General features: G+C 42.1%; 1 protein-coding gene across 1 annotated transcript in view; it reads left to right on the top strand.

Moving 5' to 3' along the window:
- The window catches only part of LOC124013046 (double C2-like domain-containing protein beta), a 152,075-nt gene extending 134,883 nt beyond the window's left edge, over nt 1-17,192 (top strand). Inside the window, exons 6-9 of the mRNA XM_046327168.1 lie at nt 5,707-5,864; nt 10,386-10,467; nt 12,931-13,027; nt 13,765-17,192. Coding sequence (XP_046183124.1) covers nt 5,707-5,864; nt 10,386-10,467; nt 12,931-13,027; nt 13,765-13,901 — 474 coding nt within the window. The 3' untranslated portion in view covers nt 13,902-17,192. The remainder of the gene's footprint in view (nt 1-5,706; nt 5,865-10,385; nt 10,468-12,930; nt 13,028-13,764) is intronic.
- Nucleotides 17,193-17,986: the final 794 nt, after the last annotated feature.

The raw sequence follows: 17,986 nt of genomic DNA, 5'->3' as shown, positions 1-17,986 counted from the left end.
GCAACAATATTTGAGTGATAGACTGTTTTAAAACTTTAAAAATACAAAAATCTTTACAATAAAAAAAATAAGGTGAACCCCAAAAGCCAGATGGAGATGGGTAAATTAGACGCGCATTCGGTCTTTATATTACTGTAGCATAGACTTTGCTGCAGCAAATGTAGGCCTTCCTGTCACAAGAAAAAAAGTTATGATGGTGAGATGGTAGGTCTACATGCATTGTGAACTACGCGCCATACTGAGATGGGCTGTCTGTCCCCACTCTGAGCGTTGATGATTCATCATGTGGAGGACGTAGAGAAGCCAGATTTAGATATCGCATATAATGTAAGAGTTCCATTTCACGCCATGCTGTCATATACATAATGTATTATAATTTACCAGTTTCTTGCAGTTATTTATCCCAGGGAAAAGGCCAACAGATGCATATCTGTATTCCCAGTTATGTGAAATCCATAGATTAAGGTCTAATGAGAGGAAGTGAGAGTGGCTTGTTCACACAGCAGCCAATAGCAAAATTGGGACAGGCAGATACTTTCATGGCAGGAATCAACATAATGCATAGGCTATTACTGTTGACCAAGTAATGGTTTTAGAACAATCTACAGGAACGTTGTGTAGCAAAATCACAGACAATTACAGACGTAGTCCTCCTCAGTCACTCTGTACGCTTAGTTCCAAATGAGGGTAGTTTAGAGAGGATCTAATTTCTCCTCAGTCGCTCGATGTGTTGAGTACCAACTGCAGGTAGTTTAGAGATGGTCTCAGTCCTTCCTCCTCAGTCACTCTGTGTGCTGAGTACCAACTGATGGTAGTTTAGAGAGGGTCGCAGTCCTCCTCAGTCACTCTGTATGCTGAATACCAACTGAGGTTAGTTTAGAGAGGGTTTCAGCACTTCTCAGTCACTCGGTATGCTGAAGACCAACTGAGGGTAGGCTAGAGAAGGTCTCAGTCCTCTGTCACTCGGTATCCTGACTACCAACTGAGAATATAGTTTAGAGAGGGTCTCAGTCCTCCTCAGTCACTCGGTATGCTGAGTACCAACCGAGGGTAGTTTAGAGATGGTCTCAGCCCTTCTCAGTCACTCTGTATGCTGAGTACCAACTGAGGGTAGTTTAGAGAGGGTCTCAGTCCTCCTCAGTCACTCTGTATGCTGAGTACCAACTGAGGGTTGTTTAGAGAGGGTCTCATTCCTCCTCAGTTACTCTGTATGCTGATTACCAACTGAGGGTAGTTTAGAGAGAGTTTCAGCCCTTCTCAGTCACTCGGTATGCTGAGTACCAACTGAGGGTAGTTTAGAGAGAGTCTCAGTCCTCTCAATCACTCTGTATCCTGATTACCAACTGAGGGTAGTTTAGAGAGAGTTTCAGCCCTTCTCAGTCACTCGGTATGCTGAGTACCAACTGAGGGTAGTTTAGAGAGGGTCTCAGTCCTCCTCAGTCACTCGGTATGCTGAGTACCAACTGAGGGTAGTTTAGAGAGGGTCTCAGTCCTCCTCACTCTTTCGATATGCTGAGTACCAACTGAGGGTAGTTTAGAGAGAGTCTCAGTCCTGCTCAGTAACTCGGTTTGCTGAGTACCAACTGAGGGTAGTTTAGAGAGGTTTCAGCCCTTCTCAGTCACTCTGTATGCTGAGTACCAACTGAAGGTAGTTTAGAGATGGTCTCAGTCCTTCCTCCTCAGTCACTCTGTGTGCTGAGTACCAACTGATGGTAGTTTAGAGAGGGTCGCAGTCCTCCTCAGTCACTCTGTATGCTGAGTACCAACTGAGGGTAGGCTAGAGAAGGTCTCAGTCCTCTGTCACTCGGTATCCTGACTACCAACTGAGGATAGTTTAGAGAGGGTCTCAGTCCTCCTCAGTCACTCGGTATGCTGAGTCCCAACTGAGGGTAGGCTAGAGAAGGTCTCAGTCCTCTGTCACTAGGTATCCTGACTACCAACTGAGGATAGTTTAGAGAGGGTCGCAGTCCTCCTCAGTCACTCTGTATGCTGAGTACCAACTGAGGGTAGTTTAGAGAGGGTTTCAGCACTTCTCAGTCACTCGTTATGCTGAGGACCAATTGAGGGTAGGCTAGAGAAGGTCTCAGTCCTCTGTCACTCGGTATCCTGACTACCAACTGAGAATATAGTTTAGAGAGGGTCTCAGTCCTCCTCAGTCACTCGGTATGCTGAGTACCAACCGAGGGTAGTTTAGAGATGGTCTCAGCCCTTCTCAGTCACTCTGTATGCTGAGTACCAACTGAGGGTAGTTTAGAGAGGGTCTCAGTCCTCCTCAGTCACTCTGTATGCTGAGTACCAACTGAGGGTTGTTTAGAGAGGGTCTCAATCCTCCTCAGTTACTCTGTATGCTGATTACCAACTGAGGGTAGTTTAGAGAGGGTCTCAGTCCTCCTCAGTCATTCGATATGCTGAGTACCAACTGAGGGTAGTTTAGAGAGAGTCTCAGCACTTCTCAGTCACTCGTTATGCTGAGGACCAATTGAGGGTAGGCTAGAGAAGGTCTCAGTCCTCTGTCACTCGGTATCCTGACTACCAACTGAGAATATAGTTTAGAGAGGGTCTCAGTCCTCCTCAGTCACTCGGTATGCTGAGTACCAACCGAGGGTAGTTTAGAGATGGTCTCAGCCCTTCTCAGTCACTCTGTATGCTGAGTACCAACTGAGGGTAGTTTAGAGAGGGTCTCAGTCCTCCTCAGTCACTCTGTATGCTGAGTACCAACTGAGGGTTGTTTAGAGAGGGTCTCAATCCTCCTCAGTTACTCTGTATGCTGATTACCAACTGAGGGTAGTTTAGAGAGGGTCTCAGTCCTCCTCAGTCATTCGATATGCTGAGTACCAACTGAGGGTAGTTTAGAGAGAGTCTCAGTCCTGCTCAGTAACTCGGTTTGCTGAGTACCAACTGAGGGTAGTTTAGAGAGTGTTTCAGCCCTTCTCAGTCACTCTGTATGCTGAGTACCAACTGAAGGTAGTTTAGAGAGGGTCTCAGTCCTCCTCAGTCACTCAGTATGCCGAGTACCAACTGAGTGTAGTTTAGAGAGGGTCTCAGTCCTCCTCAGTCACTCTGTATGCGGAGTACCAACTGAGGGTAGTTTAGAGAGGGTCTCAGTCCTCCTCAGTCACTCTGTATGCTGAGTACCAACTGCTAAGCCCTCCCCTTCCCTTTAGTGTATGCTTGTATCCGTTGTCTGGCTCTCATTAACAGCACACACTTCTGGTGTGAAGATGGCCTCATAGCATTCAGTTCCTTGGTTTGCCCTTGTTTGTTGATGGTTGTCGTTGCTCTGTCGTTCCTTCTGTATTCAATGCTACAGGTCTTTTACAATCTAGTTTTGCCTCAAGGGTACTCTCTCGTGGACAGACTCCATTAACATACATGGTATCGTAATGTCTGTCAAAAGACTGTGGGTTATGACGACTAATGAGAGATAGTTGTTCCTGCATGTAGGTTTTTTAACATTTGTTATTTGAACAAATCACGATTTAGCGGGTGTGTGCGTCTTTAGAAATTCACAAGGGGAGGGGACATTTGGCCTATAGCCCGAAACCTTCAAAAGACAGGGCTGTGGAGCTACTGCCCTGCCTCTGCTCCTCACACTAAGTGTCTTTTCTTAATCTCCCCCGAAAACCTAATCTAGTTTCTAACGCAGTTATACAAGATTTTAGTTCTAGGTTCACAAATTTAACAAAAGTGATATATTTGATTCATTATCAAAGTTAGGGTTGCAGGTTTTTCAGAAATCCCGGTTGGATATTCCCAAAAGCAGGAGGGAATAAGCAAGTATTCCAGAATCTTCCAACCAGGATTTCTGGGAAACCTAGGAATTTTGGGAAAGTTACCAGAATGTTGATTCAGCTTAGCTCTGAAAGATGTGGTTTGACAATGACCAAGGTGTCGGCTACATGACAAACAGATCCCCCAAGGCTACATAGTTCTTACCTTGACCATACACTGAAAATTCAATATTTCAATATTTGGGCTGAATTATTCATAGCCGTTCAAGACAACACCGACAAAAATTGGAGCTGAGACTTCTGTCCATGATTAATTAAACTGGGGTTGGCAGACACTTTTCCCCATCAAGCAGGGAAGAGAGTCCATGACATATTTGCTGCTCCAGTGTTTTTGGGGGCAGAATGTAATATACTGCAGGGATCAGCACAAATCACAACAGAGGGATATCAGGGGAGAAAGCTGTTGACCAAAGCAAGTCAATTACACTCCATCATTGCGCGGCCGTGCTGTTCCGCTTGATGCCGTAAAAGGATGTTGATGTAGATGCGTAACCAGGGACAACGGGACAGGGTTGATCAGAGAGTGGTAAGGTTGAATCAGGGGTAGTAGGGGAGGTGGCCCCTTGAACTCTGCTACAGCTGATCTGGGATCGTTCTACGGGGCTGGACTTTGAATGGTGACAATCTGCTCAGAAGAAATGTGTTTGTTCTCATGCCGTCTCTTGTTATAACGTCTCTTGTTATATCTCACAATATTGATGCTGGATGCTTTCTTCTACCTCAGCAATACAACACTTTGGGTATTTCCAGTATGTTTGTGAAACATTGTGCTATTCTAGGAACACTTACACACTTTTGCTTTAGATTCACAATATTGTGTGTTCCATCATGAATAATGTGACATATGTCAGGGACAATATGACAATGCAGTGTACATTCCATTTTATCTGTCCCCCTTATCAATGTCCAATTCTCTACTTCATGCTTTTTTGTGTTTGTGTACTCTCCCTCCCTCTCTCTCTCTCTCTCCATTCATTGCCCTTACTCTTTGGTCTGCGTTTTGACTTGCTGTTATACATTTTTTCTCCCCCAACGATGATTCAGTTGGCCTTGAAAGTCTCTCAGGTTCAGCAGTTCATTTATTCTATTCAAATTCTCCACTGCACTGTTGTTTTCCCCATCGCTCATCTACTGTGCTCTCTCACCGTTTGAACCGGGAGGCTGTTTGAGGGCGTCTCTGTGAAGCCCAGTGCAAACGCAAACAAGTAGTCACACAGCAGGGCGGGAATTATCAGACTCCTTCTGCACAGCAAATTAGCTAGCGTCATTAGCCCAGAGTTGTGGGAAAAGTGCATTTCCGATAAGGTGGACAGTGAATCGGCAAATTTGCACATCTTAGGTTTGGAATGTAATCGAGATTTATGGGCACATGGTATTAAAGTAACTGCGAAGAGTTGCGCTGTGGCTGTGCAGTCACTTGTGCCAAGTATGGACTTTGAGTGTCTTGCATGGAGATTGATTATAGGTGTAGTCTAAGAAGCAAACAGCAATACTCACCTTGCAAAATCAAACTCCAAATCAGGTCACAACATTCGATTAGATTCCGAAACTGATCCATGACATTTGCATTTGGAGAAAAAGCCCATCTAAAAAGCCCTTACTCAAAACTTGGCCATCAATCCTAACTGTTGGAGTTACTATGTACATCCCACTCAGTCTCTTCCTCTAGTCTCCTCATGTAATGGGTTGTGGAAGTGAATATTAACCATTGTAACTGTTGATTCAACTGTTGAACTTCAAGAAGATCCACTTTGCATCAAAATGTTCTTAATAATGATGGTGGTATAGGATAGAGTATATAATGTGACGTGTGTAAGACTATGTAGCTATCGAGCATGACACCTCCACTATCTACTCACTATGCTCATTACCTTTGACCCCTGACCCCTGTGTGTCTCCAATCCTTACCCCGCAGATCGACAAGACAGATGACAAGTCCCTGGAGGAGCGAGGGCGTATCATGATCTCCCTCAAGTACAGTTCTCAGAAGTCTGGCCTGGTGGTGGGCATTGTCCGCTGTGCCCACCTCGCCGCCATGGACGCCAACGGCTTCTCAGATCCCTACGTCAAAACGTGAGTTTGTCACACATTCTCGAGATAGCACACGTGCCAAAACACATGCACTTTAGACCTCTAGTGCTACTGGATTGATGTTTGCTCATCATCTCTTAGGTCTGTCTGTATGGAATCAAGCTCTGGTTTATTACTTTTTCTGTTTTTATTAGGGTAACAAAAGTTCCCTCCATTTGGGAATGTTGTCTGATACAGTACTAGACTAATACATTTGATCCTAGTGTTGAAAAACATGATGCCTATCAGCCAATACCTCTTTTGAATATATGCAAAAACTCAGATTACCCTGATAACATCATTTACTTTGACATTTAGCCAAAGGATCTCGCCAAGCCTAGGGCTGGCAATCATTGCTAGCAGACTAAAGCAAGATCCAAATTCACCACGGTGTATAAAGTCCCTGGAACAAAACAGCTACCAGCAGTGCTAACATTTCAGCAGTGAATCTCCTGTGATTACTCCCCAACATGAAAGAGATGTACTGCGCAAGAGGCTATCCTGAGGGCTGCAATTATCAAGGGGTGTTCTTTTAATCACACCTGAACATTACTGTACTGCTTTCATCTCGCTGAATGGTGGAAGTGCAATACATTACACTGACAAGAACTCCACAAAAACAACCCACTGGGCACAGACCTCAATTCAACGTCTATTCCACATTGGTTCAAAGTAATTTCATTGAAATGACATGGAAAAAACATTGATTCACACCAGTGTGTGCCAAGTGGGAAAGGAGGAAGACTCATTGAGAGAGAGGACAGCAATTCCAACCAGCGATGGAGAACCACTCCCCAAATCCTGAAAGACTCGCAGCCCAGATAATAGATTTACAGACTCCCTTTTATGAGGGCTTGAAGGAGGGTTGCATCCCAAATGTCTCCCTATTACACAACATAGGGAATAGGATGCTATTTTAGATGCAGCGGAGGAGTATGCTCTGTTGAATAGAGAAGAGCTGCAATGATTTTCCTGTCCTCCGACACCCAACGTCTATGTCATGGCTGTCTGGCTTCAGAAGGCTGCCGGACACTGAGTCGCTCCAACCCACTGTGTTGATGATAAGCTGGGCTTTTGTACTGGGCCTGTAGCTCTTTTGCACACACAGACACACACACACACACACCAGTTGACAGGGCAGTGGTCCCTCTGAGTGTTACACGTGGTCAAAGGAAACATTTGATTGACAGGCTGGGTGAATGTATGACAAGCGCACGCAGTATTTAACATTGCACAGTGGTGAGAATAGAGACTCATAAATGCTTTACTATAGTCTGTGTTAAAGGGGTTTGGGCACTTTATTGGTTCTCTCAAAGGCCTTCTACAGTTTCAGTGTCAAGTTAGATTACCCCTGTATCCCCTCTGACTCATTCTTTTGTCTTCGTTGGCATGCCAAGGCTGCACTGCCGGCTTTATTGACTATGTATGGCCCAAACAGTGTTGAGGGACTGGCTTCTCTGCAGGATTTTTTTTCTTCAAATGAATGAGCTCCACATCTACACACAATTAAAGCTTCAAACTAGCCATACTCCCCTTTGAGTCTAGATTACAAGGAAGTGAAAAGTTGTGCAACGGTGAAATATTTTTAATGGCTGCTGTAAATACCCTGATAATGATCAATTAGACACCCAGGAGCAATGAGATATGGAGATTATTGCACAATGTGAAATATTGGTATTTCATTTTGGGGAAACTAATCCTGTTCATGGTTCCATCACTTTGATAGCCCCAAAGCAAACTCTTATAATTATCCCTGATTATTCAACTTTATAATAGAATTATATAGTTTTGCTCTAAAATTGTAAATTGTGTGGCCTGGCTGGTCTAGCGGTGATACCGCATGCTCCAGAACACATCTACAGTGGTAGTGTGGGTTTGAATCACACATGCTGCTTACGCCAAATCCTAACTCTGCCATCAGCATGACGCAACAGGAACTGGGATTCGTTGGGCCAGGCACTGTTTTTCCACTCCTCAATTGTCCAATGTTTTTGATCACGTGCCAACTGGAGCTGCTTCTTCTTGTTTTTAGCTGATAGGAGTGGAACCCGGTGTGGTCGTCTGCTGCAATAGACCATCCGTGACAAGGTTTGACAAGTTGTGTCTTCCAAGATGTCGTTTTGTGGCCCGCCTGTTAGCTTGCAAGATTCTTGCCATTCTCTTTCAACCTCTCTCATCAACTAACCGTTTTCACCCACAGGACTGCCGCTGACTGGATGATTTTTGTTTGTCGCACCATTCTTGGTAAACCCTAGACACTGCCATGCCGTTTCTGAGACAATGGATCAGGCGCGTCTGGCACCAATGATTATACCACACTCAAAGTCGCTTAGGTCACTCGTTTTGTCCATTCTAATGTTCAACCAAATAGTAACTGAATGCCTTAATGCCTGTCTGCCTGCTTTATATAGCAAGCCATGGCCACATGACTCATTGTCTGTAGGAGCGATCCATTTTCATGAACGGTGTGGTGTACCCAATAAACTGACAACTGAGTGTATATCTACATAAAATCACAGTACAATGCTCTGCGGTAATCATTTCTTTGCTATACTATTACCATGGAACAAGATTATTCAAAATTAAAATTAAAATACCTACAGAGCAGCCTCCATAGGTATCCAGGAGCTTGGTCATTCATTTGTCACCTGAACATGAGCACATCCACGTACAGCACTTATGGGAATCTTAGATCGGCTAATTAATTGACTGGATTGTGGAGACCTGTGTTTTCTTCACATGGGGCCTTGTAAATGGGATTCCCTCTGAACTTGAATGAGGTTGCTAGCAGCTAATGGAATTCCTCAGCCTGAAGAGCTAGAGGCTGCTATAGTCTGTAATAAGGTTTAGAGAAAATCTCTCTTTCCTGCCACAAGTGAGATCTGTATATTATTTTTGAAAGGGAGTAGAGGCATTTTATTTTACCCCATGTTCTTCCTCAGTCACTGTTGAGACTAGTACATTTTTGAAACTGTAGCCATTCTATAGGGTACAAGTAGAGTTTGTAGGCCAGGATGAGCTGTGTATGGGGCAAATATTGTCCTATGTTATTTAATTAAAGTGTGAGATGTCGGCCAATATGGACTATGCAGTCAAGTTGGTTTGAGAAGAAAGCAGTTGGCTTTATAGCGAGAGCCTTACTACAGACAGAGTCAAGTACTGCAGTTCTACTGGACTCAGTGGGGTGCTCGATCAAACTTACTCGAGCTCCAACTTCAGTCAAGCCCCACTAATCCACCCGGGGTTTGAATCACACATTGACTCTTGGGGGTGTCCAAAATCTATTTGGATTTCCTGACTTCGAAATATTATGCATTTTTTTACTTAAACATTTATAGAGGTGTTGATTGTTATGGGGTGCCCAGCACTCCTGTAATTCTAAACATGACTGTTGCTCTCCAGACTCTAACCATGACTGTTGCTCTCCAGACTCTAACCATGACTGTTGCTCTCCAGACTCTAACCATGACTGTTGCTCTCCAGACTCTAACCATGACTGTTGCTCTCCAGACTCTAACCATGACTGTTGCTCTCCAGACTCTAACCATGACTGTTGCTCTCCAGACTCTAACCATGACTGTTGCTCTCCAGACTCTAACCATGACTGTTGCTCTCCAGACTCTAACCATGACTGTTGCTCTCCAGACTCTAACCATGACTGTTGCTCTCCAGACTCTAACCATGACTGTTGCTCTCCAGACTCTAACCATGACTGTTGATCTCCAGACTCTAACCATGACTGTTGCTCTCCAGACTCTAACCATGACTGTTGCTCTCCAGACTCTAACCATGACTGTTGCTCTCCAGACTCTGTCATTGTGCATTGTCAGTATACACAGCACAAAAAGAACCACTGCTGTAGGAAGTCATTGTAATTATTTACTTCTATTCAGGAGCATTGTGAACATTTTAAATGTATTTCTGGAGATCAGAGCTTTCAGTTGGACCTAGGTTGTGTCTCAAATGGCACCCTATTCCCCATATAGTGCTTTTATGAAGTAGTGCACTATATGTAATGTGGGTTGCCATTTGGGATGCAATCCTAGTCTAGAGCCACCAACTCCATGCAACTGTATGTTAATACAATATGGTAATCAACCTTTCAACCCATACATAGACTGTCAGTCACTGTAGCAACAGCTTGCTTAGTGCTGGCCTCAGTATGCTGCCCACCATCAGGTTATTAAAAATAATGCCACAGCAACCTCTGGTGGTAGAATTGGTATAACATTCAGTTTGATCAGGCTGAATTAATTAGACACATTTTCTGTCTCATTCATTTTCATAAATACCTTTTCTCATTCCTTTTAAATGATATCGCTATATTTAAGTCAGTCATTCCTGCTGGACTACTTAGAGCTCAGAGAAGCAAGACGTTTCAACATTCTGTGTCCCAGGATGGAATCTCCTGACTGCCTGTCTATTATTGTGTACAGTACACCCAAGAATCCACAGAAAACAACCGTAGACTGTAGAGAGACCTTTGCTGTCAATGAAGGTTACTGCTTTATGTCTTGTCTGCAGGTACCTGAAGCCGGATGAAAACAAAAAGTCAAAGCACAAGACTGCTGTGAAGAAGAAGACCCTCAACCCAGAGTTTAATGAGGTAAGGAAGGACTCACTCTCTCTTCCTCTCTTTTCGGTCTCTCTTTCAGGGCTGTCTTGTCTCTCTCAGATATCACAAATCCCTCCAATAATCCTTCCCATTTAAGAATTGAGACTGAGGAGGAACCAGACATTTTCAGATAAAGCTTTATCAACTTACTTATGACACTCATTTTTCAAATTTGTCTAATTATACCTAACTTTTTTCCAGAATGATAGAACTATATGAAAATCACAACTTTAATACTAACTCATTCTACATGTACTAATCTTACCATCACATCTCTTCTTACCATCACATCTGGCACCTCTATATCTCTGGGTATCACACACTAGTGTTCATTTTTTACTAGAATGCGTTGGATAAAGAAGATTGTAATTATTTTATTGGATTTTACCATTTATCACAGCCATTAGCATGGCAACGTAGCAAGTAGCAACAAATCTTAGGTTAAAAAAGCCAGTTATCTGTTGATGATATTTCAGGGCACAGAGATGAGTTTCCATCCCCTCCAGCCGACTCGGCTATGATGCTCCGGGCCTCCTTCAGATCAGCCCTCTGTTAATTGTCATTGAGAGGCCAACTTGACTGTAGTAAAAGCTTGTTTCCCCCACATCTCCTGAGCCTGCCTCTTCTTCTCTAAATGCCACACAACCACTCTACCATTAGTCTGTTATGCTGTTCAGAGCAGTGGGCTCCAGAGAGGCCCCGCTTTCATGCTCAGACCGCTGCCAAAGAGCTAGCTTACTGTAGCACTCGACTGCAGCATCAAGTGGCTCACATCGGAGTGTTCAGCCATATCAGAGTGAATGGCGTCCTCCCAGACCACGCAAAGCCTGTGCCTTGACATTTCCAATGACATTTCCTTTAGAACCCATTTCCATCCTGTTGCTTGTTGGCCTTTCGGCTCAAGATAAGGCAACCTGGGCTTCCTGTGCATTAGGAAGGCATTTTGATTCAATAAGACGAACAGATAAATTTGAGTATTGTGGGATTGATAACTAAATGGATTCTCCTCTATCAGCATGATTATGTATGGTTATAGGCAGCAGTAATTAATTGTCATTGATAACATTATTTAATACTTTTATACACATTTATACTTGTTAAAATATCTAACTGTTTGACCTCCTAAAACACCACTTTTATGGGGTTTCTTCAACATTCTAAAGCTCCCATTATTGAAAACTCCCATGACTTTCAACATTCTATTCATTGTAAACAATGTGACTTTGGATGCAAATCCGCTACTTTGAACACTTTCCCCGAAAGTACACAAAAATGTATAGTGTATGAAATCTTAGTCTACTTCTCTGCTATTCATATTGGAAAATAAATATTGTCTACCAGTCAAATTATAGCAATTGGGGAGCACATGAGAATGATGACACACAGCTCACCACAACCCACTAAAAAACAAACCCGCTATAACAACCCCCACACTCACCCACCAAACTACAATATTCATGGGTTGCATGTTTTGTCACAATATTGTTTTGAACATTCTCTTGAGGACTGATGCCCAAGTGAATGTTCTACTCAATGCGTTGTTAATTAGCACTGGTGAAGATTTTATCAAAACTTTGCTAGCTAATGGCAACATTGCCCTTTCTCTAAAGTAAATTTGACGACATCATAATGATGGCAAAGTTTTTCCTACTTATTATTTCTCTGCTTTAGAACTGTCATCTCATTTCCAAGCCCCGTTCAGAGTGACTGGGTTTCAGTCATCAGCCAGGCACCAATATGGGCAGCTGCAGCGTCCGTAGGACATTCATCACAGTGGCAACGACGCGACTGAGTGACGGAGGTGTAACCCGTGAATAGTTAACCCATAGCCTACCTATCTAAAACATTCACTATAAATATTACTACTGCAATGTACTGGTACTAGTACCTCTGGGCTACATACTACTACTTCTTAGTCTCCCACTGATAGCTACTATAAACTATAAACTAAAATTTGATTTGATTTGAACTATTTATTTTTAAAAGTCCCTCCCTCTCCTACAACAATTTTTCAACACTAACAAACTTCTTCCACTAGATGCACCATCATATTTCTCTCCCTAAATAATAGTCTACAACTTTTCTAATTCCTTATGAGTTAAAGTGTAGTAGTGTGATGAAATATGTGCTCTAACTGCCCCACACTGCAAAGTAATAAGGTTAATAAAGTAGTCTATAAAAGTAATCAGACCAGATATTTTTATATATTCTTGACGATATTTCACTGCTTCACTTAAGTTAAACAATATTTAAAAATCTTAAACTAAAATAAAAATAGCTGAAGCAAGTCACACAATTTTACTTTATGTAAAATTATATTTCTAGTATTTAAATAAGATTCCTTTGATTATGTTTCTGGTGGAATCTTTTGGGGGGGATAACTTTGCTTTCTGTATGAAGCTGTTCGGCATGTCTAGTTCTTACATTATTTAAATGTTTTACTGACTTTTGTAGGAGTTCTTCTATGAAATCAAATACGCCGATCTCAGCAAGAAGACACTGGAGGTGACCGTGTGGGATTACGACATCGGCAAGTCCAACGATTTTATAGGTAAGCACTAAGCAGGCGTTACCAAGCGTAGTGACCAAAGCGTTGTGCGCAACTGCACACTGCCCTGCCATCCACACCAGTGGCACTCCTGACCAGCCTGGGCTCCCCTGCCTCTCTGCACCTGGCACCTCTGTTTACAACTCCTGTTCACCCACCAGAGGCCTCCATGTCTCCTGATACCTGCCCAGGGACACAAACTTGGATCTAAATGACAACAACAAACAACCGAGCTCTAAAGGAGCAAGCACGAAACACTGACCCCTGGTGCGTGCCAGCCAGGCTATCAGCCTTTCAGATTGTCATGCCAACATGTGGTTGGTGGACGAGACATTGAACTTGAAGTGCACTTGAACTTGTCTGAGTGAGGGAAGTTCTGTAAATTACAAGGACTCAATGTATTTTGAAAGATTAGACGTTGAGGATTATAATACAATGCCTTCAGAAAGTATTCATACCCCTTGACTTATTTCACATTTTGTTGCATTACTGTCTGAACTTAAAATATATATTTTTAAATAATCTAATCCATCTATCTATACACAATATCCCAAAATGACAGTGAAAACATGTTTTTAGATTTTTTTTAAATGTATTTATTGAAAATTAAATACAGAAATATCTAATTTATACAAGTATTCACACCCCTTTGCTATATGACCCTCCAAATTGAGCTCAGGTGTATCCATTTTCTATTGTGTTCTTACACTTTTCTGCTGTTCTCCCGTCCCCGCTCTCAGGTGGCGTATCCCTGGGCATCAGCGCCAATGGGGAGAGGCTCAAACACTGGTTTGACTGTCTCAAAAACAAGGACAAGAAAATTGAGCGCTGGCACACTCTGACCAACGAACTTCCTGGTACAACATTCAACGACTAATGGCCCATCCACACTACCTACACATTTGCAAGTAAGGCCCCTCCCATACTTGCTGTGGACAGGAGTTCAGCCTTGATCGACCAATTTACCAAATCACACTCCAGCTTTCCCATTTCCGGAGACATTTACCAAATCACAACTCTTGTTTTCTGTATTTCTCTCCCAAGGTTTTGAGCTCACCCATTATCTTCTATCCCCTTCTGATAATGTGCTGTCTTTAGGGCTTATTTGATGATTCTGCAACTGCAGCTGTCCACGAAACAACGGTTTGGCAGTGTTGAGAAAGAGTCTGATGTATGTCCCAACAAAACCATAAGTGTGCAACACATGGGAAACATAAGGTTTGCTGCACAAAACTATAGATTAGATTATATTTCAATTGTTTGCTGTCCAGAGATGCATATTCACTAGGTTTACTGGCCAATGTACTGGCAGATATGGGGAATGTGCACTTTGTTGAAATGACAGGAGAAAAGTGTGGATTATTTACTTCAGACACTGCTCTAAAAAGCATGTCATGTTTACAAGTCTAGGACGCAGCTCCACACACCTATGCTGTTCCTCTCAAGTTCGTCTTTGCAGGAGAAAGGGGGAAAAAGACACACGTAATGTGTTTTATATAGATGGTTTACTTTCAGGCCATTGCAAATGTCTAATCCTGTGATGAAGGGTTTGGGCTAGGAGAGGGAAATGAGGATAGGGTGAGGCATTTTTAATAAAGTAGCGCTAAGTATCTTGTTGCTTGTGTTTCAGTTGTTTTTAAAGTAGAGTCAAATGTACACTACCCCAATCAGTGTATCAGATGAATGTAGACTATAACCCTTCTATCCCACAGTACAGTAACTCCTCTGAGAATGTGCATCCAAGTGCTGTGTGTTATTGAACCAGTTCATACATAAAATTCAAGGTCTGATAAACATCAGAGAGTTGCATTGGATGGCATGGGAGGAAGAGAATTGAACTTCTGCAGCCCCATTGGCAAACTGTCAATGATGTTGCTTGAGGCGGAACATTGTCCATAGATCTATATTTTTAATGACATGAGGGCTGTCATGGAACTACCGATTCATAGTTAATGTAGTGGAATGTACGAGTTGGCGCTGCTTAGTCCCAGAACCCTATTTAGTCAATGAGAAGGCAATATGGCTCAGAACATACTTCACACTTATTTGATATCAAAGCACGGTTTGATCGTTGTGCAAAATTAAGCATTTTATATTCACCTTTATATTGTTGCCTGTTGTCTAAGAAATCACAGGGCTAAAATGTATGTTTATGTGTGCGTGCACATGTTTGTACTGTATGTATGTTGGTGAACGCAACCAACGAATTGTCCTTTTAATTGTGAAATATTCAACTGGCCAATTCTTAGCCAACAGGTAATCATTGTATATGTATTGATACTGTTTTCCATTGTACATGTTGTTGGCGTTCAAACTTGAACTGTACTTTTAGTTTATGTACAGCAGCATACAACCAGTATATACCCGACAGGACATGATTATAAGTTGTTTAATTTTGTTTTATAATTTATTTTACCCATTGTGATATTTTTGACAGCTTTTGTCTTCCTCAAATATCTCAAATTGTGTTCCATTTCATTCTTAAACATGCAGTGAGCTTAATCTCGAGGGTATTTTTCATTTTCATTGGCCTACCCATGTGGGCTTAACGTTCCTACTTCATCTTCGCAATTTACTCAAGAGAGGGTCACATATTTCACCTGTATATCTGAGTGTTAGTCTCTCTGGCCTGGTGTGGAGAGTGAAACACTAACTCTCATTGGCCATGCAGCAGTCAAATATCTTCCCCCTCTACTAATGAGAAGTTGTTTTGGACACAAAGGTCCAACACTATCTTTTCATCAGTCCTACAGGGGTCAGGCAGGCATGAAGTTGGTCTCTTTCTCAAATGCATATACAGTCGCAACAGCAGCCCAACCTGTGGAATTTTGTAATCTGTTTGCCTTTGTACTCAAAACTGGATATTATGACAAAAATGCATGCAGATGTTATTGGTTTGTCATGAAATGACTTTGCTTAATGTTTGATACTGCTGTTTTTTCTGTGAAAAAAATAACTCAACTGTGGATGCTACAAGAATGTCAATATTTCTTCTGGACAACGTTTTGTACCTTTGAACACGATCGCATTGACTGTCTGGGGATGTGACTGCACGTGAAGAAAATCTCTGCCTCTGTTTTGTTCCTTTTTTTAACACTCAGGCAATTGTTTGCATAGTTCTGGTGGTTCTCTGGTTTTCAAAAAATTATTAAGAAAAACAATTCGATTTTCTCCTATTTCACCTTAGTCTTGGCACGGAATGGCCGTATGATCGTGCCTTTTCTTTTGTAACAGTGTATTTTTGCACCACTCAAGATTAGATCATAGCTTTTAATATGGAAATAATACATGGCACATTTATATTTCTGTATATGCGTTAGTATCGGAACACTGTTTCCCTCTGAATATTTCCCACCCAAATGACACGAGGCCAGTGTCATTCCACTGTGTGATGGTGTTGACAGTGAGGGCAGGGGGGGTGCAAGGTTGAGGTGGAAGCATGGATTTATATGTCTGTGGATGAAAGAGGTCACAATGAAAGGCAACAGGGTCTGTATTAACAAAGTCTCTCAGAGAAAGAGTGCTGATCTAGGATCAGTTTAGCCTTTTAAATTATAATGAATTATATTATATGGACAGGGGTGACCTGATCCTAATCAGCATCCCTGGTCTTAGACGCTTTGTGAATGCGGGCCCAGATCCTGATTTCTGAACGTAGTACACAAACCACAGATAAGCCAGTATGCCAAGTTACATCTTCTACTTATATGGAGGATGTTTTAGTGTATTTTTTTTTTACAGTAAACCGAATGTGGCAGACTGGTGATGGAAAGGCTGTGAATTTAATTAGTCTGAGCTTATTATCTTGGTCAGGTGTTTTTTTGTACTGACAATTACATCTGTGGCAAGTTGCCAAGCATGCCACAGAACATTGTGTTTTGTAAGCTGTTTTCGGCTCACTGAAGGTATTCCTCTTCGAGTAACAACGATAGGGTTACCAATATTGCCCATATTCATTGAGCGTACACCATATTCATTACATTATCCAGTTATGTACATTTTTGACCCAGCAAAAAAACTCTACCAGAAACCAGAATATTTCTTCTTTTATCCATTTTTTTTATTTTAAGTATTACATTATTCCTTACATTTGTTTTTTACTCTGGCGAATGGTGTGCTATTTGTATGTTTAAATTTGAAATCTTGTTCAATAAAGTAGAGAACCTAAATAATATTGCCTCATGTTGTAATGTCATAATTATTTTGATTCTCAACCCCGAGTTCTGGAGAGCTACTGGGTGTGAAGGCCTTTGCTTAGAGCAAGAGCCCTGTGGCTTCAGACTATTGGGTGTGGGAAATCTGGGGACCCGTTGTCCAAGTAGGCTACACGTAGCGACTGTATGTGTGTGGAAAACATTTAATCACAGGTAAGGCATTTAACTTGTTTAGTATAGTCCGTTTGTAACTCCACTCAATTACTTGTAGCTGTATAGTCCGTTTGTTTGTGTTGTTGGTCTTGGCTAGCTTAATGTTCCGGTCAGTAGCTAGCTAGCACTCACTCACTCACGTGGCTGCTAGCACATTTATGAAAAGAGGCATGAGGGAAGCTTTAAAATATTGCCTTTTTCTAAGTAGTGAGAACACTTGTGAGCAGGCAATGATGAAAATGTATGTTTAGACATTGTACTTTTCTTGAGTTTTGTAATTGACTTAAACAAGCAGAGAAGAAAATCGTTTTTTGCTGTGAATCAATGGGGTAACCACAGGTTGTTTTCCCCACAGGCAGGCGGGACTGTTACATTCTATCTAATACCGACTGGAACTCTGAAATCCTCCAACCAGGATTTCTGGGAAACCAGGGAATTTATTGAAATGTCACAGAATTTTGCAACCCTACTGTTATGGATTAAACTGAAGCATGCCCTCTAGCGGTGTGTATTTGTAATTCCACAAGTGCAACATTTGATACTGTGACAGCTGGTCTAATGCTGCGTTGACATGCTGTTTTTGTTGTCTTTTGTT

The sequence above is a fragment of the Oncorhynchus gorbuscha genome, linkage group LG02 (genome assembly GCF_021184085.1).
Source record: "Oncorhynchus gorbuscha isolate QuinsamMale2020 ecotype Even-year linkage group LG02, OgorEven_v1.0, whole genome shotgun sequence".
NCBI lineage: Eukaryota > Metazoa > Chordata > Actinopteri > Salmoniformes > Salmonidae > Oncorhynchus > Oncorhynchus gorbuscha.
The sequence above is the reverse complement of the archived record's forward strand: the minus strand, read 5'-3'. Positions and strand labels throughout refer to the sequence as shown.